The sequence below is a fragment of the Ovis aries genome, chromosome 9, assembly GCF_016772045.2.
Source record: "Ovis aries strain OAR_USU_Benz2616 breed Rambouillet chromosome 9, ARS-UI_Ramb_v3.0, whole genome shotgun sequence".
Lineage (NCBI taxonomy): Eukaryota > Metazoa > Chordata > Mammalia > Artiodactyla > Bovidae > Ovis > Ovis aries.
Window position 1 is genome coordinate 57555884 of NC_056062.1, and position 25805 is coordinate 57581688.

Here is a 25805-nt window from a genome sequence, read left to right on the forward strand (position 1 = left end):
TCTCTTGCGATTTGATATTAAACAAGAGTGATGGAATGTGACATTATAAAATGGCATCAGAAGGTCCACAGTTTGCATTTCACTTTAATTATATCAATTTCAGACTCTGGAACACTGCAGTTTCACACACGCTTAATTAAATTATGTCAGAACCAATACTTTTAGGTCAAAAAAGTTTTAGCAGGAAGTTTCAGAGATAGGTAAGATGGAAAGTGCAATTCCTTGTCTTTCTGGCTACAGGACCAGAATAAGCTCTTAAAGTTTCTTTTATCTGTAAACATGATAAGGCCTGCTTTCAATGGAATTCAAAACCCCTAAGACAAATGACATCATTTCCAGTATACTTGGGACTCATGGGAAGGGAAGTTATCTGTATTAATTCCACAAATCTCCTCTCTTTATAAGGACCTATGTATATTTTTGAAAATGTAAAAAACAGGCAATAAAAGACTAACATAATTGTTTAACAATTAAAGAATTAAACCATTTCTTTTTGCCAAGGAAAAATTGTAAAGCTCTAATTATATTCATTTTGTATATACGAGACTAAAACTTTTAGATATCAGGGCTTAGGCTGGGTACTGTTGGTTGAACAGTCGATACTCAAGCTTACCTATAACATGCTGTGGTTGTTTAGTCACTGAGTCGTCTCCCACTCTTTGCAACCCCTTGGACTGTAGCCCGTCAGGCTCCTCTGTCCATGGGATTTCCCAGGGAAGAATATAGGACTGCATAGCCATTTCCTTCTCCAAGGCATCTTCCCAACCAAGGGATCAAACCTGCTTCTGCTGCATTGCAGGCAGATTCTTTACCCCTGAGCCACTGAGGAATTAAATACCACACACTAAATCCTATATTACACATTTCTTTCAGTGGATTAGATCAAAATGTTGGAATTACATATTTTTTTCCCAGTCCCTCCTTATGTTAATGGTAATGATCTTTTTGCCCCTTTGCTGCTCATGTTCTGCCCTCTTCTCCATTTTACCCTTTTCCTGGAGGCATCCTGTGATAAAAGTTCAAGTGAAAATCACTGCAGGGTTCCGAAACCCTCATCTGGGAGACATAAGTTATAGTGTTGTGCCAAGCAAGGCTCAGAGGCATGTTGGTTACTTAGATTCCTGAAGAAAGCATTTGAGACCACAGAGACTACCAGCTTCAGACTTCTGAGATAGCCTAGCTGTTTCCTGGAGCCCAAGACCATGCTTTTGGAACATTTTATCTTGTGATAAAAACCTTGAGAACAAAATAAAATTTACATTTTATGTTGGTTCCATCTATTTACTTTGTTGACAAATGGGTTAGGTAGTTCTATTCGTAAGGGTAGTTCCCATTAACCGGATAACATGCACTATACTCGCACATATAATATACACATGAAAGGGCTTCCCAGGTGGCCCTCGTGGTAAAGAACTTGCGTGCCAATGCAGGAGTTTTAAGAGAAGCAGGTTTGAACGCTGGGCCTGGAAGATCCCCTGGAGGAGGAAATGACAACCCACTCCAGTATTCTTGCCAGAAAATCTCATGAACAGAGGAGCCCAGAGGGCTACAGTCCATGGGGTCACAAAGAGTTGGACGCAACTGAAGCAACTGAGCGTGCATGCACACAGGTAATACAGCCCTAACTTAAATGGATATCACTAATCTTCTTTAAAGATGAGGAAACAGAGAAAGTATGTGACTTGCTCAAGATCACAAAGCTAGTTATCTATCTAGCAGAGTTAAAATTCAGACTCTGTTCCCTCTGGCTCCAAATTCCAACTTTTTTCCACTCTATCATGCAGTCTCCAAAAGGAGTCCTCAGATACTTCTTAGTCACATGTCACCCCCATAGTCGTCAGTGTAACCTTGTAAAGTGGAAAATCAAGATACTGCATGAAAGTGAAAGTTGCTCAGTTGTGTTCTCTTTGCCACACCAAGGACTATACAGTCAACGGAATTCTCCAGGTCAGAATACTGGAGTGGGTAGCCTTTTCCTTTTCCCAACCTAGGGATTGAACCCAGGTCTCCTGCACTGCAGGTGGGTTCTTTACCAGTCGAGCCACAAGGGAAGCCCAAGAATACTGGAGTGGGTAGCCTATCCCTTCTCCAGTGGATCTTCCTGACCCAGGAATTGAGCCAGGGTCTCGTGCATTGCAGGTGGATTCTTTACCAACTGAACAATCAGGGAAGCCCAAGTGCTGTGTAGTCCCCTCAAAATACACTTCCTTAACTGCTGAATTTAACCAACTCTAGCTGTACTCAAGTGAAAGGTTAAAATTGATGAAGTAAAAAGTTAGATAGCCTCTAACTAAAGAAGGCTGAGCACCAAAGAATTGGTGCTTTCGAATTATGGTACTGGAGAAGACTTGAGAGTCCCTTGGACAACAAGGAGATCAAATCAGTCAATCCTAAAGGAAATCAACCCTGAATATTCACTGGGAGGACTGAAGCTGTAGCTGAAACTCCAATACTTTGGCCACCTGATGCGAAGAAACAACTCATTGGAGGAGAAGGGGGCAACAGAGGATGAGACGGTTGGATGGCATCACTGACCCAATAGATGCGAGTTTGAGTAAACTCTGGGAGATGGTGAAAGACAGGGAAGCCTGGTGTGCTGTAGTCCATGGGGTCACAAAGAGTTGGACACGACTTAGTGACTGAACAACAAAAGCAATTAAAACAACGAGAATTCTTTTATAAGCTAGGATTAGTAATACATGTAGAATTTGATTGACCCACTTGCATTTTTTTTTCTGGAGACAAGATATTTCATAGTTCTTTCACTAATAAACATTCCCAACTAAAGCCTAACATTAAAGAGAGAAGAATACACAGACTCTATGTGTACAGCTTGGTGAAATATCACCAACATGAAATTTCTCATGTAATCATTCAGACAGAAAGCTTTCCCAGTGCTCTGAAGCCCCCTTATTCCCTTCCCAACAGCTCCTCCTTAGGTGAGTTTTACCTATTTTTGAATTTTTTTTTTTGGCTATGCCAGGTGGCTTGTGGGATCTTAGTTCCCTGAGCAGGGACTCAACCTAGTCCCTCAGCAGTGGCAGTGCAGAGTCTTAGCCACTGGACCACCAGGGACTTCACTTGAATTTTACTTGAGTAGAATATTTACATTTTTAGTCTCTGTGTGGATTCTTTCGCTCAGCACCTTTATGAAATTCATCCAAGTGGTTGCAAGTAGCCATAGTTCTTTCATCTTCACTGCTGAATACTATTCCACTGTATGAACACAGCAAGTCCCCTGTGTAAAAATGAGTTCTGAGAGGGCATTTTTAAGTCCAATTTGTTCTTAAGTCCACAAAGTTAGCCTAGGTACCCAAGTAACACAATTGGCTATACAGTACTACACTATAATACGTTTTTAATGCTTTCACACAAGCAATACATAAAAAACAAGCACAAAAAATAAAGGGAACATTTTTAATCTGACAGTATCTTGATGAGTACAGTAGTACAGTACAACAGCTGGCATATAGGGGCTGGCATCAAGTGAACAGGCAAGAAGAGTAACTGACTGGAGGAGGGAGAGGGGGTGGGAAATGGTGGAGCCGAAGGATTGTCAGCAATAGGAGATGGAGGGCAAGCTGTCATTTCACTCATGACTGACACTGATGGCACAGTATCTGGTTCCTTGCTAGATTTAGTTCTATCTACCTTCTTGCTTCCAGGCATCCTGGGCTTGAAATAAAGACCCTGCACTACAGTGCTCTATACAGTGCTACACAGTGAAGGACACAAAAGCACAACCACTTGTAGAGGATACCCACACATGACAACGTACACCAGATGCGTGAACTAAATAACTTACATGACTGGACAAGCAAATGAATGTTCGCCTCTTTGCCAGTTTGCAACTTGAAGGTTTGGATGTAGGAGACACTGTATGTCACACTAAAAAACTCATTCTTCTGTTGTGAACTTTTGAGTTCTTTCCATGTGGGGGAGGTGTTACAAATAACACTACCATAAGCATTTTTGTATGTTTCTTGGTGTAAAATTTCAGTTATAACAGATAATTCCAAACAGATTCTTGAAGTGGTTATACTGACGTACAACCTTGCCAGCCTTCTGAGGGTTCCGACCGTAACTTTTTGTCCTGAGTGTTGATATTTGTTAACAAGGTTGGGTGCTCATTGAAAGCATAACTCCTGCCCTAGTGCGGGTTTTATCTCTTCCGCCCACAGTGACTCAACTGTTTTCCTGGACTCTTGTCATTGTGACCTACTCCCTGGCTGCAAGGGTTGGCCCTCTATCTGGAACTGTTTTCTGGAGTATGCTGTAAATGGAACAATTAATAGCCTACCTAGGGCACCAGTGTGATGACCTTAGGTGTGAGTAACCAGTGTAAAATCACCTTTGTATTGTTGTTGATTCAGTGGTCTGAAAAGAGCAACATCAAAGTAAGCCATTCAGAAGGTAGAAGCCTGGACACTGTGTCGTACTCACAGCACAAATGAATGCTGAGGTCTTCCTAAAGTGTCTGTGGTTATCACAGTGTTTGGATGGACGTTCTAAAGGTGCCAGGGCTTCTGTAATGCACCATTCTAGAAGCTAGTGTTAACTGAATCAACAAAGGTGCCAAAAACTTCTGTCCCGTTTCTTTTCAGTAGGTCATACTCTTTTATGGAAGTTCCTTATAAATCCCAATAATCTTATTTCAAAAATTCTTCTAAACTATACTTTTCACTTTATTGTGAGAAAAGCTGTAAGAGATGCTTATTTACCTTGGATAATCCTGGGTGCCAGGGACAATTCCAGAAGTACATTTGCGAAATGAAATAGATTTATTACTTTAGCTCATCTTGGAGAAGTTCAGTGAGAGTGGACATGGTATGAGGATGAAAAGAGAATGATGTTCTTTTTGTGAGGTTATATATGTATACATAGTTTTTCATCCTGCTACTGTTAAGGAGAAACTGAACAAGCAAGTTAAACATGTAGCCTGAAAGAGATTGTCCCCTCCCAGCTTCCCACGTCTTAAAAGGTAAAGAGAAGGTAATATAATCCTTAATAAACAGAAGATAAACTGAGGCTTAATCTCCATTAGTATTTCCAGCACCCAAAGTTTCTTTGATCACAAAATCTATTCTCAACCTCTTGATTGCCTTTTCTAATTACATGAATGGTCGATTATGATTCACCAATTTCTAACAGAACACCAACATTCTTAATTGGGCTTTACAAGTGGCGCCAATGGTAAAGAACCTGATGCCAATGCAGGAGACATAAGAGATGTGGGTTTGATCCCTGGCTGGGGAAGATGCCCTGGAGGAGGGCATGGCAACCCACTTTGGTATTTTTGCCTGAAAAATCCCATGGACAGAGGAGCCTGGTGGGCTCTAGTCCATAGGGTCACAAAGAGTCAGACAAGACTGAAGAGACGTAAAATGCATGCATGCACATTCTTAACTACATTTTTTTGGCACATGGAGTCATATGAAGGATGGTATTACCATCATCAAGTGTCTGGAGATGGTAAAAAAGAACAAACCAAAAAAATCCCCCAGCAACCTAAAAGTGAGGCTTTCATGCTCCCATTTGTTTCCAGAGGCACCATTTGACTTAACTGATCTATATATCTGGCATAACCCTGGCAATTATTTTAAGAAATAATAGAAATCTCCTAGTACAGGGGAAAAAAGAGAGAGTGGGGTTAATGAAAAGGAATGTGAGTAACTCTTGCACATTTCACAGGAGTTAAGTGAACACACATGTAACTGAAAGGTTTAAAGAGTGGACCTTCTCATTGTGCAAGAAGAAAGCAGCTTCCTGCCCTCCCGTAGCTTCTGCACAGCCTGGAAAACTTCTATGGGTGAGTATGGAGACCTCTCCTCAATCATCATCCTGTCTCCTTGAGGCTACCTCTGGCTGCTCTCATGTTGTGGAAAAAAGCAGGGTGGTGGGGGGGGGGAAGAGTAGAAAAAAATCTTATTTGACTGGAATAGTATGAGGTGAAACTTATTTACATTTGAATGGTAAAATATATTTGGCATTTGTTTGCTCTTAGTGAGAGTGAGATCATAAAGAAGGCTGAGTGCCGAAAAATTAATGCTTTCAAACTGTGGTGTGGAAAAGACTCTGGAGAGTCCGTTGGACAGCAAGGAAATCAAACCACTTAATCTTAAGGTAAATCAACCCTGAATCCTTATTGGAAGGACTGATGCTGAAGCTGAAGCTCCACTACTTTGGCCACTTGATGTGAAAAGCTGACTCATTGGAAAAGACCCTGGGAAAGATTGAGGGCAGGAGGAAAAGGGGGCAACAGAGGATGAGATGGTTGGATGGCATCACCGACCACGTTTGAGCAAACTCTGGGAGATGGTGAAGGACAGGGAAGTCTGGTGTGCTGCCATCCACGGGGTCACAAAGAGTTGGACACAATTTGGTGAATGAACAACAGATTGCTCTTGGTGAGTATTTAAAGCTGCCTACTTTTTTTTTGTTTTTTCACGCATAAGATACCACTGTGGATTCTTTGGAGAATCCATCCCCATTTCTTATCACTGAGAATTTCTTACTTGCAATTTTCTTGACTCAGAGAATTCTTCCATTTCTGCTTGGAATGCCCCCTTCAGCAAGCTCTCTTGCTGGGTAAACAGGCTGGACAACAATAATAAGGATTTGCCCAGGTGGTGGGATCTGAAAACAGTCAATGGCATGTATTTTTTTTTCAACTATTATATTTAACCCTTAAAAATAGATGATAAATGATTAAAGGACACAACTTGGAGTTTTTTTTTGTTCTCTTTTGTCAATGCAGATTTCCTTTTAGGTTGTCAAAGAAATGCTTTGTAAAATTAATATGTATGTCCTTGAAAATTTGATTTACTCTGTTCTCATTTTTCAGATGAGGAAATAAAAATCTAAGTTTACACAGTTATTCTGTAGCAGGACAAAAGAGTCTAGAACTAGGGTTTCCTACATTTTTAGGACACTGTTCTTTCATCTATATCATTGTGCCATTAGGGTGGATAATTAATAAAAGTATTGTTTTATGAGTGGTCAGTGTTTCTATGCCTGTCGTATCTTAAAATAGTGCTGCATAGAGTTAAGAAGGAGACGAAAGTTGCTCTAACTCAATTCTTAAACAGTCTTTTTAAGATAAGCTTATCCAATCGAAGGGAAGGTAAAAGATTTGAGACCACAGTAATTACATTTTAAAAAACGTTTCTCTAAGAAACCATAAAGGCCTTGTTATTGTCGAAATAGTGAGCAAATCATGTGTGTGTGTGTGTGAGTGTGTGTGTGTTTATATGATGCATATTGTCATTTTGATACATGGCTCTCCTAAGGAATAAGGGTGAAGGCTAAGCAACTGCATAATTAATTTTAGTGTTGTTTGCCAAAGCTATTTAAAATCCACACATGAGTATTGCTCTAATCATCAATTATTAACTATTATTTTCATAGGCCAAATATGAATTGATAGAAATAATTTAGGCTAATTCTCTTCTCATTTGTCACTTTAATATTTCTCCCTATAAGTGTTTTTAATACTCAAATAATCTCTGAATATAGCTGATATTCTTTGTAAACCTGTAATTTGGGATTCTGTTATTGCTTACTTACTCTGGAAAAACTGCATTCTGAGGCAATAGTTGCAGTTGCATTATGAAATACTCTATGTTGAGTAGAGTGGAAATGATTCTTTTTCTGAATGTTTTGTAATAGTCACATTAAACAAGATTTTAGTTATTATTATGTGATCCTTCCTAGCCTCTGCTTGCGTGCTAAGTCGCTTTAGGCGTGTCTGACTCTTTGCAACCCCAGGGACTGTAGCCCACCAGGCTCCTCTGTCCATGGGATTCTCCAAGCATGAACACTGGAGGGGATTTTCCAGACCCAGGGATTGTACCCATATCTCTTATGTCTCCTGCATTGGCAGGAGGGTTCTTACCACTAGCACCACCTGGGAGGCCCTTCCTAGCCTCTAGCTTAGTCTAAATTTAAAATGTAATTAGAATTACTATTTTTTTACTATTCCTTTTTCTCTAATTAATACTTTTCTCTCTCCATGTATATATATATATATATAAAGATAGAGTGTGTATATATATACACATGCACCCACCTATACATATATGTACATACACATTTATATACACATACACATAATGTATATTTTATACAATTTTATTTATAGTTCTCTTTATCCAAAGTACCTTATATACAATATATTTGGATTCCTAAGCAACTATCTATGTTAAGTATCATCATCAAATACGTACAGACCTTATAGGTCTACCATGAGAAAATCAGCGAGCAGACATTCTATGTTATTCCAAAGGGTCAAACTAAGACCAATAGCTATAAATCACTGAAAGAAGATTTCAGTACATAGTGATAATGGCTTGCCCCCAGTTAAATGCACAAAGGACTTATTGGTGGGGAAGAAATGTCTCCATCCCCAGAAGGATTTAAGTGAGAGGTTGAATTTATTTGTACTAAGAGAAATCTGAATGGGCTTACATTGAAGTAGAAGACATCTATAATTCATCCAAGCTCTAAAATTTTAAGATCCTCCTTTAGTTCTGATTTCAAATCATACATTCCCATTCAGAAATGAAACCACCTGACTTTCAGGGATTTACTGATATCATGTGGGCGTAACTGACAGCTAATGGGGCTGCGATCAGGTTTGACTAGAAATTACTGCCAAAATGTGCAAATAAAAATTCAGTGACTTGGGTGTGGGAACCAGAGATCAAGTTTAACTTCTGAATATGCAAAAATGACTTCAATTTCCTCAGAGTAGAGGCCTTCAGGGTTGGGGTTGAGAAAGTCAGTGTGGGAAAGAAATGGAGCCCTGCTGTACAAAAGGCGGGGCCGCTACCACTAGCCCAGGAAAGATGAAAGCGAAAGGGAGCTCGCTGCTGCATTCTTCATGAATGCTGGCAAGTGATAAATAAAAGGTTTACTGAATTCTGAAGCAACTTTTATCTTGTTTCGGATTATGACTCATATCCCTGTGCATGAGAGCTCAGTCGCTCAGTCACGTCCAACTCTTTGTGACTACGTGGACTGGCCTGCCAGGCTCCTCTGTCCATGGGATTCTCCAGGCAAGAATGCTGGGGTGGGTTGCCATTTCTTCCTTCAGGGGATCTTCCTGACCTAGCTATTGAACCTGTACCTCGTGTATCTCTTGTGCCGGCAGGCAGATTCTTTACCGCTGAGCCACCTAAGAAGCCCAATTTATATCCCTACTTGCTTTCAAAATTAGATATTAGGCAGTTATAATTTTCTGTTCTTAACGGAGCCCAACTTCTGCTTCTGTAAATATATCTCAGAAGTGATTATGTCAACCAAAATGCAAAAATAAAATGGAAAGATATACAATATAATGGGGGAAAACCCCCTGTTTTTTCATATAGTAAGTGGTATAAAATGACTTTCATGTAGTAAGTAACATTCAAAGGGACACCAGTAAGTGACATTCATTCCTGTTTCCAGAAGCTGGTCCTATTCTAGAATAGCAGACAAGAAGGGAAGTTAGGATCTATTTTAGTTTAAGGGGCCTGTCTGTTGCAAGACTGGTGTGGGTCTGTGACTTCTCAGAGGATTTGTTATGATACCTTTGTGTGTTTTCCTTGACCGACTAGAGTTTTTATTACTTTGTATGATATACTGATAATATAGCTACAGAAGTAATAATATTTTGTATTGTATAATAAATACAATCAAACTTGTCATAACAGTCATATTCTTCTTCCAGGAACCACTTATAATTTCTACTGAAAGACAAAGGTATCAGAGGATGTGTGGGAAAATTATTAAGCTTTGCTTCTGAGTCTCTTCTTTCCAAAGAGGATGTCATTGATACAGTAAAGGGAACACAGCAGGATTTTCTGGTCCTTGCCCAGCCTGGCTGGGGTGGTGGAGAATCTCTGCTGTGACTTGCACACTGGCAGATTTTATTACGCAAGTTGTGTATCTCACAATGTTCAGTCACTCAGTCGTGTCCGACTCTTTGCGACCCCATGAATAGCAGCACGCCAGGCCTCCCTGTCCATCACCAACTGCCAGAGTTCACTCAAACTCATATCCATCGAGTCGGTGATGCCATCCAGCCATCTCATCCTCGGTCGTCCCCTTCTCCTCCTGCCCCCAATCCCTCCCAGCATCAGAGTCTTTTCCAATGAGTCAACTCTTTGCATGAGGTGGCCAAGTATTGGAGTTTCAGCTTTAGCATCAGTCCTTCCAGTGAACACCCAGGACTGATCTCCTTTAGAATGGACTGGTTGGATCTCCTTGCAGTCCAAGGGACTCTCAAGAGTCTTCTCCAACACCACAGTTCAAAAGCATAAATTCTTTAGCACTCAGCTTTCTTCACAGTCCAACTCTCACATCCATACATGACCACTGGAAAAACCATAGCCTTGACTAGACGGAACTTTGTTGGCAAAGTAATGTCTCTGCTTTTGAATATGCTATGCCAAATGTCAGTTTATTCCCAGGTTCATGGCAATGAACTACTTCTGAAACACAGGGTGATTGGAGTAGTGCTGTGAGTTGCTTCATGCTCTCTGACCCAGTATTTCTTAGTCAAGATCTTTCTGATCTTAGTGAATGTTACCTCAGGGGGTTCTGTGGCATTTGGTACATTAGTTTTCAACAGGACATATCATTCAGTGCCCTCACCTCATTCCTGTCAAAGAGATGACCTGTTCAAACAAACACACCAACAAACAAAACAATCAAAAATCTAGAGTCGAAAGTAGTTAGGACTATATATGCAGTCACCGCCTCCCTTCCCACCCCTCCCCCCGAAATAACTCCCCACCCAGAAGGCTCTGTGGTATCTTCTTGGAAGTTCAATTAATGTTACAAAGATATCTATTTGATGTTTTCAGAGGCACTTTTGAGAAGTTTCAGAACTAAGAGAGAAATGTTTTAATAAATGTTGATAAAATGAAAAAATTATATAAATGCAAGTTCCTTGGTTGATATAAGCTTAGATGACAAACTCCTTGAAAACAAGGACTACATCCTATTCCACATAATTGTTAGGCAGTATAAAAATGCAGGCTGACTTGAATCAAAGGGGTTTATCACGTGTGGACAGCTGTGTTTGTCTTTCATTTGTGGGTAAGCAGAGCAGTGCACACATGACATATTGTGTAAGGTCATATGAGTAGGTCATGTGACTATGCCTCACAGCCTTTCTCCTCTGCTGTAAAAAATCTTCAGGTTTTACATTAGATGATTATTAGTGTCCCACGGTAATGTCATACTTGAAATTTAGTCTTTAGAGCTGCCTGGAAGGTGATAATTACATTTTATTACTCTTCATCCAATTTTATTACTCTTCATCCAATATTTAATTTGAGTTACTTTGAGTGACAGTATTGTTTATAATTACACCAGGACAACAGCCATCACTCAGACTTGTCCTAAGGCTAACTGGGACATATAGGCAATACAGCTTGCATTATGTCAAAAACAGTGTTTAGTTCTGCTAATCTACCAGGGCAGAAGAGGCATTAGGAAACTCAACTTGGTATTGAGGGATTAACAAAGGATTTTGAATCTATAAGATGATAAGAGCTGAGATTTGTGGCACAAATATTCTTTATCCACCTTCTAACATAGACCCAAACCAAGATCATGGTTGACCTCAATGGGTAACATCCACTCAGTTCCCAGTTCCTGTAGGAAATCACAGCATCTAGCCAACCCAGAAAACAGGATGTGGTTCATTGGAAATGCAAATTGGCTTCTTATTATTAACAGAGTCATTCATTGGTGTAAAAGGAGGAGTTCAGGAGCAAAAGAGGCCAGATGACATGGGGATAACACTTGGAGGGATAAAACAAACATGTCACTACATGCTGCTGAATTTATATCTTTAGTCAGTGCTGAGGTGGGCAGGTGAACGAAAAGTGTCCACGCTGTTCACGGGTAGGTGAAGGGAAGCACTTATCCTGCCTCTTGGCTCCTTAAGGTGGGGCGCCGAAGCCCGCGATGCTGTTTGTGCAGTGCTGCGCATGCCTCTAAGGGACGATGGAGTAGGTCTCCCACCACCAAGTTCAGAGGACCAGAGAGAATCCAGGAAGCGCCTTCAGTTGGATTTAGGTAGGTTATTAAATTCTGATGGTTCTTACAAGCTAATTCAGGCGAAAGGAAAGCAATGGGCCTGACCCATCAGGGTAAAAAGCTCAGGGCAAGTTATTTTGTATGTTGGATTTAAAAAACCATTAATTCTAGTAAAAAGTGTCAATAAAGAGAAATGATCAAATGGTGTTAAAATCTGGAGAGAAAAATACTCAATCATAGAATAGCATTTGGAAGGTGGGACTGAAAAACGGGATAGTATAATCTGCCAGAAAACAATTTGGCCACTTCCCTGGTAGTTCAGCTGGTAAAGAATCCACCTACAATGCAGGAGACCCTGGTTTGATTCCTGGATTGGGAAGATCTCCTGGAGAAGAGATAGGCTACCCACTCCAGTATTCTGGAGCTTCCTTGGTGACTCAGATGGTTAAGAATCCACCTGCAATGCAGGAGATCTGGGTTTGATCCCTGGGTCGGGAAGATCCCCTGGAGGAGGGCATGGCAACCCACTCTAGCACTCTTGTCTGGAGAATCCCCATGGACAGAGGAGTCTGGCAGGCCAGTCCACGGGGTCACAAAGAGTCAGACACGACTGAGCAACTAAGCACAGCACATAGCACAGCGGAAAAATATTATTTGGAGTTTTTGTTCTTTGCAAGTTTAAGAGGGCAAAACTGTCTTTTATAAATTGTCTGTATGTGGCCTGCCAGACCCAGTCTTTGTACATAATATAGTGCATGTTAGGAGTAGCAATATGCTTAGAGGTAGTGTTGCCAGGATAGTTGTCTTCAGGCTGTATTGCCTGGTGAAGTTAGTGTTTTTCTGATAATTTGGTGTTTACTGGGGAGCTCTGCAAGCATTCTGTTGTCCACTTCAAGACGTCCCTTTAGGTGCTGTGCTTTCAGACACCTCGAGTGCTGCCTGCATGAGGCATGAGAGGGTTAGCCAAACTACATATTTCTACAGTCTGTTGCTGTGAGCTAATAATGAAATCAATGCCCAATAACACATAATTCTGGAGAGCAGGAAGACCTGTGTAAGTAATGGAAATGGATTTCTCTCACACTGAGATGAGTCACTATGACCTCTGCCTTGTTTTGAAGCTGACAACCTTTTATTATTGTGACACTTGCAATATCTCGTTGCAAGCACAGAGTTACCATGAATTATTTAGCAACTGGAAAGTTTTAATGGTTACAGCAGTCACATTGTGTAAGAATCAAATTGCTTTAAGCAAAAGGACGAAGTTCATAAAATCACTCCATTCTTAGAAGTACTTTAATAAGAAATAATCTTATTATCTAAAACAGAACAATCTTCCATTGAAGGATGGTAGTTATTGCCAGTTCCTTGTTGCTGCTGGATCCACTGAAGGATTTAGAACTTAACAGTCAAAGTGTGCCTTAAGTATTGTGGCTTCCTGACTTTATTCTTATCTGGAAAATTCTGCTGCTGTAGCCCTCAGTCAAGATGCAGCTCCATGCTCTATCTACTTATTAGCATATACTTTTGGAACTGATTTCAAATGGGATTTCTTACGGAATATTTGGTTTTAAGCTGAGTATTCAAAGCATGTCTAGAGCAAGACAAGCCATAAAGGGTCAGGGTCAGAAAACTGGCTATAAGCTTTTCAACAAAGAGATTAAAACTATTATCCATGTTCCTTACCCCATGTGAAGCTTCCTATCATGCTTTCCAGTGAACAGAGAGAAACATAGCTTGGCATCTGGTCCCATCACTTAATGGCAAATAGAAGGGGAAAAAGTGGAAATAGTGGCACATTTTACTTTTTGGGGTTCTAAAATCACTGTGGACAGTGACTGCAGTCATGAAATTAAAAGATGCTTGCTCCTTGGAAGAAAAGCTATGATGAACCTAGACAGCACTCTATTAAAAAGCAGAGACATCACTTTGCTGATAAAAGTCCATATAGTTGAAGCTATGGTTTTTCCAGTAGTCATGTATGGATGTGAGAGTTGGACCATAAAGAAGGCTGAATGCCAAAGAATTGATGCTTTTACATCGTGGTGCTGTGGTGGCTCAGATGGTAAAGAATTAGCCTGCAAAGTGGGAGACTTGGGTTCAGTCCCAGGATTGGGAAGATCCCCTGGAGGAGGCCATGGCAACCCACTTCAGTATTCTTGCCTGGAGAATCCCCATGGACAGAGGAGCCTGGCAGGCTGCAGTCCATGGGGTTGCAAAGAGTCAGACACGACTGAGCAATTAAGCCCGCGGCTATGGCCAGTGGAGAAGACTCTTGAGCGTCCCTTGGAATGCGAGGAGATCAAACCAGTCAATCCTAAAGCAAATCAGCCCTGAACATTCACTGGAAGGATTGATGATGAAGTTGTGACTCCAATACTTTGGCCACCTGATGTGAAGAACTGACTCATTTGAAAAGATCCTGATGCTGGGAAAGATTGAAGGCAAGAGGAGAAGGGGACAACAGAGGATAAGATGATTGGATGGCATCATCAACTCAATGGACATGAGTCTGAGAAAACTCTGGGAGACAATATAGGACAGGGAAGCATGGCATGTTGCAGTCCATGGGTTGCAAAGAGCTGGACTTGACTTGGCGACTGAACAACAACAAAATGAGAAAAAAGTCAAAATGTTGAGTGAGAGAATTTTGGGAGTGAGTTTGTTTGATTTCCCATTTTTTCTCTATATTTTTATGGGGATACGGTCAGAAAATACACATGTACTGAAGTGAAAGTCAGCCAGGTGACAAGCCTTAGGCAAATTTGTACTCATTTTACAGCCTTTCTACTCAAAGCAAGGTCCCTAGACTCCAGTATTGGCATCACCTAGGTGTTCGTCAGAAATGCATGGTCTTATGTCCTATTCTGAAACTGCTAAATCAGAATCTGTACAGTAAGCAGATCCCTGAGTGATCTGCACAGTAAAATTTGAAAAGTAACACTTGATAGAGATCATTTGGCTTTTTCTCGTCCTTTTTGGATTAATCTGGGAATACACTTAGAGAAGACTCAATAGTTTGAACATGGATTGCTTTCTGTTATCTGTAGTGATTCATTTAATGCGGTGTTCTCTTTTTCAACCAGCTGTGAGCTTCTAGGTCACCAATGCTTGTTGTCTTAGGAAATGATTACACATTATAACTAACTGTGTGGGAGGCCCATTCATCTATACAAACTGAAACTGGAAACTTGTCTTTAAGCAAAACTATATGATATACGGAATGCATGTAAGAATTGAAGATTTTAAAATTTAAAAAATAAAAAACTAAAAAAAAAAAAAAAAGGTATTGTGTGATTGTGGAAGTTGACAAGCTACTAACACTTGCCAAAGAAAAGCTGCCAGAAATACTTCATTTTGCCACTAGGTGGAAATAGAGTAATTTTGAGTATTTTCTTCAGGGCTATCAACTACTGCAACAGTACTTCATAAACTGAAAGAGATCTAAGAAATCAATTAGTCTAATCCTTACCTCCTTAATTCCATAGATGAGAGAACTGAGGTTCAAAGATATTAAAGAAAACTTCATCTGTCTTATAACTGGTTGTCTTGTAGAGCCACTGGGTGAAGAGATGCTAGAGTAATTCAGGATTCTTCAGCCATTTTCACCTACAAGAATAAATATTGTTTTATTATCCTCTAGCATGATGGAACACATGATGTGACACCTGTATTGATTGTCTCTGTGCTGCCGCTAAAACTAATGACCAGCACGGCTCCTTCTGCTTTAAAGATAGGCTGCAACAAAGTTATTGGCACTTTTTCCCTGTGTGTGCCAAGTTGTTTCAGTCATGTTGTACTCTGTGTGACACTACGGTCTGGAGCCCACCAGGAAACTCTGTTTACGGGATTCTCCAGGTAAGCATACTGGAATGGGTTGTCATGCCCTCTTCCAGGAGATCTTCCTGACCCAGGGACTGAATCCATGTCTCTTATGTCTCCTGCATTGGCAGGTGGGTTCTTTACCACTAGCGCCACCTGGGAAGCCCTGTATCCTAATCTCAGTTCATTTCAGTTCAGTTCAGTCGCTCAGTTGTGTCCAACTCTTTGTGACCCCATGAATCACAGCACACCAGGCCTCCCCGTCCATCACCAATTCTTGGAGTTCACTCAAGCTCATGTCCATCGAGTCGGTTAGTCTCAACCAAGTGACAATGCTCTTCCCTTTGTCCAATGAAGAGATGCTCAACCATTCTGTAGACTGGGGAAAAAAAAATGCACAAACTAAAGGTTGAGAATTATATTTTATTTGGTGAACTTTTTAAGAACTTACGCCAGGGATACAGCCTCTCAGCTCTGAGGGACTGCTCTGAAGAGATAAGGGAGAAGCCAGGATATACAGCTTTTGCGGAAAACAACAACAAAACAAATAAACAACAACAAAAAAAACCCTATGTAGTCAAATATCAAAAGATAACTGCTAAACACTAAAAATGGACATCTCACGATGATTTTAGTGCTTTTCTTTGTATGGGAAGATGCAAGAGTCTGGGCTCATTGAAATTATTTTTTGATATGCATCTTAACTACCTAGGGCCGATGCTGTTTTTCCTCCATCCTGAATCCCTTCAGGGCGCACATCAGGACCACTGCTGTATCCCGTTGCTGGCTATAGCAACATCCTTTGTTTTCTGAAATGACAGGTCTTTGTCCACAATTCCATAAAGTCATACTAGACTTTACTCAGATTTGTTATCACAGCATTTTTTGTTTTTACATTTATATTGGGTTCAAGTTAAGTAGCCTAGAACAGGACTTTAGTTTGAAGGTTAAGGAAATACTTAATGTTTTTTAGAGTTTGTAATCCATTACTGGGCTTCCTCGGTGACTCAGCAGTAAAGAGTTCATCTGCAATGCAGGAGATCCAGGTTTGATCCCTGGGTTGGGAAGATGCCCTGGAGGAGGAAATGGCAACCCAGACCAATATTCTTGCTGGGAAAATCCCATAGACAGAAGAGCCTGAAGGGCTATGGTCCATGGGGTTGCAAAGTCAGACATGACTGAAGCATCTGAGCACAAGGCACACAATTCATTACCAGTTTAAGAAAGGAAGGGAACCTGAATTTAGGGGTTGAGGGACCTTAGAAATAACCTGACTTCAGTCTCTCTCCATGTCTGTAATACAGTTAAGAGGCATCAGAAAACAAGGGATTAAGTGCATTGCTCAGAGTAGCAGAGCCATCACTATACCCTTCGGCTCTGTCTTATGGGAGACACTAACAGGTATTTTGACCTGTATCTTTGTTTTGTCGATGTGTTTTAACCACAAAAGTATTATTTCCATTTGTTGACCGAAAAAAATGCACAAGCTAAAAGCTGAACGTGTGTGCGCTCAGTGGCTCAGTCATGTCCGACTCTTTGAGATCGCGTAGACTACAGGCAAAGGTGAGAAGTATGTTTCATCGGGGGAATTCCGGAGGACTTAAGCCTGGAGGATGACCTCTCAGATAGCTCTGAGGAACCGTTGCAAAGAGGTAAGGGAAGAGCCAGGATATATAGGAGTTTTTGCAAAAAATAAACAAACAAACCAACCCAAAAACCAGATAGTCAGAACATCAAAAGACTAGTGTTAAAGAAAACCAGGTCTCCCCACTTAAAGATTTCAGTGCTTTGCTTTCTTATGTATGGGAAGAGGCAAGAATCTGATCATACTTGTGCAGTTTCTCAGTCTGACTCTTTGTTACCCCATGGACTGTAGCCTGCCGGGCTCCTCTGTCCATGGGATTTCCCACGCAAGAATACTGGAGTGGGTTGCCACTTTCTACTCCAGGGGCTCTTCCTGCCCTAAGGACTGCACCCACAACTCCTTCATTGGCATGCGGATTCTTTAGCACTGAGCCACCAGGAAAGTTGCAAGAATCTGGGCTCACTGAGATCACTCCTTTGATGTGCACCTTACCTATCTAGGGCCGGGATCCTGTTTTTCTCCAACCCTGAATCCCCTCAGGGTGCAGAGTCAGGGCAGTGCTTCGGCTGAGGCCCACAACATCCTTTGTTTACTGACTTGGCAGGCCACATTTTTTCATCCACATGCTCATCACATCAAAGAGTGTGCTTAAAAGTTAAATTTTGGATAATGCTTCTGGTATAAAAATGATTTCTTGTACTTAAGTATTTTAGGTGTCGTATCAAGGCATTAGTATTAGTATCAAGGTGTCGTTTTCCTTTTGATATTTCTATCGCGTGCTTGATTATGATCATTTAAAAACTAGTATTCCAGTACTGAGTCCTGGCTATTACTATCATATTCAATACAAAAATGGACAAACATATTGACCTAGCACATTGAGAAAACTAATCCAAGCACACAGGAGCTGCTTCTCTGGGAGGCAGGGGCCATACCAAGTATCTGGAAGCCAGCACTTGCTCTGCTGGGCAAATGACGTGCTCAGCTGCCGTCAGAACAGGAACATTTTCTGGGAGCACTTGAGCCTCAAGTATGGGGCTGTTGGCATGGGGACATGCCAGCCCTTAGTGGCACAACTATGTGACCTAAGTCACTCAGTATTAAAATGGTGCCACTGGGGAAACTGGGGTAACCCTAGGATTAGGGCAAAAATACACTGTAGGTAAGTAAATGTCCTGAGGCATTCCGGGAAATGACAAGCTCAGATTTCAGTTTGTTAGGGAAGGAAGAATAAGTTTTTCTTATTCCAAGAACTAGTGTCTTGGAATAATTCAGGAGACTGTATGTAGCCTCTACTCTTAATCCCATGAAGAGGAGGGTGAGCCTGAGGCAGCCAGGTTTGGTCCTATTTCACAAAGTCTAGAATGAGAGGAACCTGGACAGGAATTCTGGTTCTTCCACTCTGCAAACTTTCCCTGCCTCATTTCTCTCTCAGAAAATTGGGATAATACCCTTGAGTAAAAACCCAGTAGGCATCAGCATTAACAGATATAAAGGGGCCAGGTATTCAACAAATGGAGCTTATCTCCACCAAGGTGGCTACCCTGTCTGTATGGCAATTTCCACATCTCACTCCAAGTCACTCCCACAGCAACCCAGGAGCACAAAGATCCTGTGACAGACACACTTTGAAAAGTAGAAAGTTCTACTTACAAATAAATACAAGGTAGTATTAAGATTAAAGGAGAAGAGGAGAATCACTGGAGTCTAAAGACTTGGGAGCCTGAAGAGAAATTGTTCAGGGCTCTGTTCAGCTGAAAATATAAATAGTAAAACATACTTGAATGAGAACATTTAATAGCAATGGCAGTCACTTAAACTGATAACTTTCTATAGAGTCTGAGTTTGGAAACCGAACTGCCTGGGACATCTCCCCGCACCCAGGACCTTCTGCTAAGATAGCTGAACTCAACTCAGGTTAGATACCCTCTGAGGCCGCAGCTGGGCCGGGAGTGGCGTGAGAGTGGGAACAGGTTATTTCAAGAGGGTGTTTCCCCCGCACCCTCGCCCCAGCAGTGGTTAAATAGGTGAAGAAGTTTATCGATCAGTCAATTAAACTACTGATCAATTCCTGCCATGGGAACCGAACGAAGGCTAATCGATTCTTTGTGGGTGTCACGAACGGGAAGAGGGGCGGCAGCTTGGCATGGGATCAACGGGCCCGGGAGAGCCGGGCCGCGTCCGCCCGCAGCCCCTCTGGCTTCCTGGGCGTGCAGAGGCGCGGGGAGTGCAGGGTCTGGCGTCCGTGGCGGCGTGGGGCCCGTCGGACTAGGACTAGTCCCAGCTCGCAGGAGCAGCCCGCCGAGCCCCAGCGGCCGCGGCAGGTGGAGCAGTTTAGCGCTTTCGGACCCCAGGAGCCAGATCCGGGTGGGGGCTCGCGGGGCGGGGCGGGCGGGCGAGGCGCGCTTCTCATTGGCCTTCGGGCACCGCCCGCGCGCGCGCTCAGCCTTTATAAAGCCGCGCGAGTGGCCCGCCAACCGCACGCTTGATTCCCGGCGCCCTGCACTCCGCAGCTCACCTGTCACGCTTGTCCGCTCGGACCCACCATGGCCACCATTCAGCAGCTGGTAGGAAGATGGCGCTTAGTGGAGAGCAAAGGCTTTGACGAATACATGAAGGAAGTAGGTGAGGTTCTCCGCCATGCGGCGCTGCAACGTGGCACGTGTGTGTAGCTGTCTGTCCGTAGGCTCCCTTCGGCGTGCTAGGCTGAAAGGCTGGGCGTGCGTGGCCGCCTACCCCCGACCCCGTTATCCTCCACCTTCCACCCTCATCGCAGGCGAGCAGTGGAGAGCGCCTCCCGCCCGCTCCGGATTCCCCGGACCCTTGGCCTCTTGATCAGTCCCTCTCTCTGCTGCTTTCCCCGGGCCCACGCGACCCCTGCTTTCCTGCCCTTTAGCGCGCTCACCCCTCTCCCACCCCAAGCTTCTTTTCTTTCGCCCCCTCCAGGCGGCCCTCTTAACTTTCCCGAATTTTCTTCCCCCACCTCTTCTGCCATTGTCCTCCCTCGCACTCGCGCGGTCGTGGCCGCACCTCCTTGCCCTGACCCACCTTGCCGCATCTTTTGTTCCCAGGTGGCGCGCAGGGTCCCCTCCCTCTTCTACACCCGAACTCGATTTCCAGCCGAAATGCGGGCTACCGCTTCAGCTTACATTCCGCTCTCGGTTGCATCTCCCCCACCCCCAGAGCCCCCGCCCGCCTTGGCCGCGTGCGTCGGCCCATTTTGGGTTGGCCGGGCTCCCCCGGGGGAGCATCAGGGCATCCTCCTCTCCACGCCCCGGAGCGGGGCTCAGAGGCGTGGCGCTGGTGACAGTGACCTGTTGGCACCGCTCGACTGGGCGCTGCGGTGGCCGGTTGGCGTGTGGGAGGAGCGCGGTGAGGTCGACTGTACCCGAGGTGGCAGTGCCCTGCAGCCTTCTGCGTCTGGAGGGTGGAGGGCAGAGAGGCTTCACCGGGAAACCGCAGTCAGAAACTGCCGGTCCTTCAGCTGCTTTCCAACTGCATCCAAGATGGGCGTGGCCTTGCCCAAGACACTTGATTTTTTTTTTTTTTTTAATTTTTGCAGCGTTGTGTTGATTTCTGCCATACAGCAAGGGGAACCAGGCATGATTATGCATGTGTCCGCTCCCTTCCAAGCCTCCCTCCCTTCTCCCCATCCCATACCTCCAGGTCATCACAGAGCACGTGACTGGGCTCCCAGTGCTACACACAACTTCTTGCCAGTTCTCCATCTTATACCTGATACTGTGTGTATGTTGATGCTATTTTCTGCATTCCTCCCGCTCTCTCCTCCCTCACTGTGTCAATAAGTCCATTCTCTATATCTGCAGTTCTATTCCTTCCCTACAGATAGGTTCATCAGTATCATTTTCCTAGATTCCATATATATGCCTTAATACCTAGCAACTCCACTACTGGGTATATGCCCTCAGAAAACCAAAATTGTAAAAGACACATGTACCCCAATGTTCATTCTATCACTCTTTAGGATAGCCAGGACATGGAGGCAATCTAGATGTCCATTGACAGATGAATGGATAAAGAGGATGTGGTACATACCTACAGTGGACTATTTCTCAGCCAGAAAAAAGAACAAATTTAAGTCAGTTCTAGTGACCTAGATGAACCTAGAGCCTGTTCTACAGGCTCTTGACTTAAAAGCCTTCCAAGGGAGGATGCATCTCTATAGAGAGATTGAAGTTCTCTCGCTCAAAATAGTGTTGGATTTTCTGTTGTCTTTTTCATAAGCCGGTGACTATAAAGAGTGCTGATTGCCACATTGGGTAGATTGGCAAAGACGAACCTTTGTCACAGGCCCCTAGGAAGTGAAGCATAGCAAAGATCCTGTCTGACACAACTGCTGGGGCTGTAGGGTTGTTTTAGAAGCTAGCCTCCTGCAGATAGTAACTTTCTGTTACCAAATGTTAAATGAGTGAAGAAGTCATTACAAAGATCTAGACCCAGAAGTACCCTGAAGTACTTAAAAAAACACACCTTCTAGCTCATGGCTGGTTAAGTGTGGCTCTGGTGAATCTTGAGTGTGTTTATGATCCCATGAATAAAACAAAGCAGTATTTTTTTTTTTTTTCCCCTCCACTCTATACCTTGATCAAGGTGACTCTGGACAAAAAGCAACTAACTGCACTCACAAAGGAGAAATACATATGTGTGTGTTCACCTGAGTGAGGACCACAGTAGGCGGTTTCTCTGCCCATTGAAACCAAACATGTTTATCAGATGGCTTGTTTCCAGAGTTCTGGAGTCAAGGTTGTCAAGGTACAGTTCATTAGAGAGCAATCAAGGTGTGGAAAGAGCAGAGCCCTTTATTTGTCCAAAGTGAGAAAATAATGACTCAACTAATGAAACAAAGCACCAGTGCCTAGCTGCTGAAAGAGAAGGCTCCGTGGGGACATGTCAAGCCAGGCTGAGCGTTCATCATCAAGTCAGTTACTCTGTTTAGGCTGTAGTCGCCTCATCCATGAAACTGAGATTTGGCCTAGAAGGAAGTTTCCTACTAAATGTTAGTATTAGGGGGAAATACATAGATTATAAAATAAATGTATTAATAGAGTAATCTGAGTTACAGAGTTCTGAAATACTATTTTTGAGGGTAAGATTTTTCCTGTTTGTTAGCATCATGATTGTGTGGTTAACTCTTAAAACTGCGATTTGAATATCTCAGGATTGATACTGATTTTATGTAGTCTACTAATCAAATATTTATCAGGGACTTCTGTGCTAGACTGTGTGCTGGAGTCATATAATACAGTGGTTGGCAGAACTGAGGAAATTAGAGAAGTCAGGATATCTTAAGTTTCTGAGGGCCAACATGGCATGGTGTCTTAAAGCTGAGATTTAGAGCCGGGCTGCCCGCGTTGTTGGTTCTCAGCACCTCCCTTCTTAGCTGGATGAGCTTGAGTAAGTTACATCAATGCCTCACTTACTTATCTGTCAAATGGAGACTATCTACCTCTCATAAGGTCCTTGCCAGGCTTCCATGAATAGTGTATGTCAAGTACTAGCACTTGGTAAGCGCTGGATATGTGTATGTTCACAGTTGTTATTGATGACTGCTGCTGCTGCTGCTAAGTCGCTTCAGTTGTGTCTGACTCTGTGTGACCGCATAGACGGCAGCCCACCAGGCTCCCCTGTCCCTGGGATTCTCCAGGCAAGAATACTGGAGTGGGCTGCCATTTCCTTCTCCAATGCATGAAAGTGAAAAGTGAAAGTGAAGTTGCTCAGTCGTGTCTGACTCCCAGTGACTCCATGGACTGCAGCCTACCAGACTCCTCCATCCATGGTATTTTCCAGGCAAGAGTACTGGAGTAGGGTGCCATTGCCTTCCCCATTGATGACTGAATCGTTGAAAATATGCACAGCATGGTGATTGCAATTGAATTACTGCTTTTATTATGTAAACAAGAAATTTGGTCTTCCGGGTATCTAACATGGTTTAACTTTCCACAGGAGTGGGGATGGCTCTGCGAAAAGTAGGTGCGATGGCCAAACCAGACTGTATCATCACTTCTGATGGCAAAACCCTCAGCATAAAAACTGAGAGCACTTTGAAAACAACGCAGTTTTCCTGTAAACTGGGAGAGAAGTTTGAAGAGACCACAGCTGATGGCAGAAAGACTCAGGTTAATTATAATTTATAATATCACAGAACCTTGCAGAATGATTAACTCTATTAATAACATTCTTACTGCTTCCAGGCCAGAACTTAATGAAAAAGTCTCAAGTTGTTTTATGAATTGAGTTTTGACAAATTAGTGAAAAATACTGATTTCACAACTTAATCTATTTTGTAAAAATAGTTTTAAGGGACATCTAAATTAAAAAGCACAAACTATATTATGAATGAAATTACTATGGGTTAATGTGGTGAAGTAGACCCAGAAAGGAAAAGATAAAAAAATGTTGATTAAGGAGGTTATAAGTCACAGAAACTCTTTTTCATTGTGCTTTGGAAGATTAAAAAGGATACTTTATTTTGGCAGACTGTCTGCAACTTTACGGATGGTGCATTGGTTCAACATCAGGAATGGGATGGAAAGGAAAGCACAATAACAAGAAAACTGGAAGATGGGAAATTAGTGGTGGTAAGTGTCTGACATCATATGTCTTATATGAATTCATAATTCACATAAGTGTTCTAGATCACTGATCATGAACAGGAGAGCTAGGTTGGAGGAAAAAAAAAGTGCCAAATAACAAGATAAATACAAGAATACTTACTAACTAAAAAAAGCCCTTTGTGGAGCTGGAGAAGATGATATAGCAGGAGCTGGGTCTAGTCCGTGTTCTGCTGCTCCGTTTACAGTGCAGGCACACTTCAGAGATACGGTAGGTTCGATTCCAGACCATGACAATGAATGGAACATCGCAGTACAGTGAGTCACACAGAGACAGGAAGTGAGCAAATGCTGTTGGAAAAAATGGCTCCCTAGACTTACTCAGTGCAGGGTTGCCACAAACCTTCAGTTTGTAAAAAAATGACTATATAACCTTGAGCACACATTTTTCTGTTTCTTTAAAATGAGGAATAGTATTTGCTAAAACTAAATGAATAGTTTAGATATTGCAAATCAGTAGTTTTCAGTAAAGCATATACACATCATAAATAAAATAACGGCTCTAGCTTTTCAAATCCAGGAATCCTAACGTGTATTTTCTCCATCTGTGAAGTAGATTTCAATGTTTGTAGGATTGTGATCCTAGCATTCAACTACCACCATTACTTTGTGATGTAAGACTAACTTGCCTCTTTTTAATGACATTCTGTCTCCTAGGTATGCGTCATGAACAATGTTACCTGTACTCGGGTCTATGAAAAAGTAGAGTAAAAATTCCATCATCATTTTGCACAGAAATTAGCTGCGAGGATGAACAAGCTCAGTTCAATGAGCAAATCTCCATACTGCTGGGTTTTTTTTCATTATTGCGTTCAATAATCTTTATCACAAACAATTAAACTATTTCAAAATGTTGGTTTAATTAGGGTCATCTCTTTGGTTAGTAAATAAATCTGTTTGTGCTACACCAGTGTTGCATGCTTTTTTAAACTTTATAGGAATTTAGTGTTGAGTTTTAACATTTACAAATGGACTAAATGGGCTAGCCTTGAAGATACCATATTGAGATTATATTTAGTAATTTATATATAGAACTACTTCTGTGGCCAATAAGCTACCAATCATTAATCTTGTTTTGAATTTTGTATCAACTCAAGAATCTTAAATTTGTGGCAGAGACTGTTCTCATTGAAAAATAGCTACATAAACTTTATAATTTAAATATAAGAATAAAGATTAAATCACCATCATTGGCTAGTAATCATACTTTCAATAGTGTGTTTATAACTACTGCTCAGGAATTCTGTAGCCAGAAATCCGTTTAATAAACTTTCTGAGGACCTACCAGGTGCCAGACTGTCTTCCAGAGGTTGAGTTATATCTGAACACAGGGACAAATCATTGCACTCACTGTGACAAATGCTCAGCTTCGAGAGCATGCAATGTTCTCTTGTTTTATTAACAAAAGTAATTAAAAAAGTAATTCAACTCTGAAATACTTGTGTGTGTATATATAAAGAATAACTAGAATTCTAGTGACTTCTGTCCTATTTCTTAACCCAAATAGCAAATATCAATGGTTCACATTTGGAAAGTTTCTGTAGGCACTGGGCTAAAACTATGTACGTGATCCTCATAGCAATCCTTGGGGAAGTTAGCACCATTATTTCTTTTGCAAGTAAGAACACAGGTTTTTGACTAGCTAACTTGTTCAAGGACACAGGAAGTTGTAGAGTTGGAATGGGAACCTACAACTCGTTGAGCCCACTCACGACTGATCAATCATCCTACAACTC

At 42.2% G+C, this 25805-nt stretch overlaps 1 protein-coding gene and 1 long non-coding RNA gene across 2 annotated transcripts; one reads left to right on the plus strand and one right to left on the minus strand.

The window, feature by feature from the left end:
• Window positions 1-8114: 8114 nt before the first annotated feature.
• Window positions 8115-19084, minus strand: LOC114116376 (uncharacterized). Its single transcript, XR_009594974.1, has 3 exons — window positions 16124-19084; window positions 15503-15639; window positions 8115-10658 (listed from the first exon to the last, which is right to left on the minus strand). It is a non-coding gene; the product is annotated as an uncharacterized LOC114116376 (long non-coding RNA).
• An 832-nt stretch (window positions 19085-19916) lies between these two features.
• FABP5 (fatty acid binding protein 5) lies at window positions 19917-24972 on the plus strand. The gene is given in 4 exon segments (NM_001145180.1): window positions 19917-20062; window positions 23402-23574; window positions 23935-24036; window positions 24727-24972. Coding segments are annotated over 4 exon segments (408 nt in total). The 5' UTR covers window positions 19917-19983; the 3' UTR covers window positions 24781-24972.
• Window positions 24973-25805: the final 833 nt, after the last annotated feature.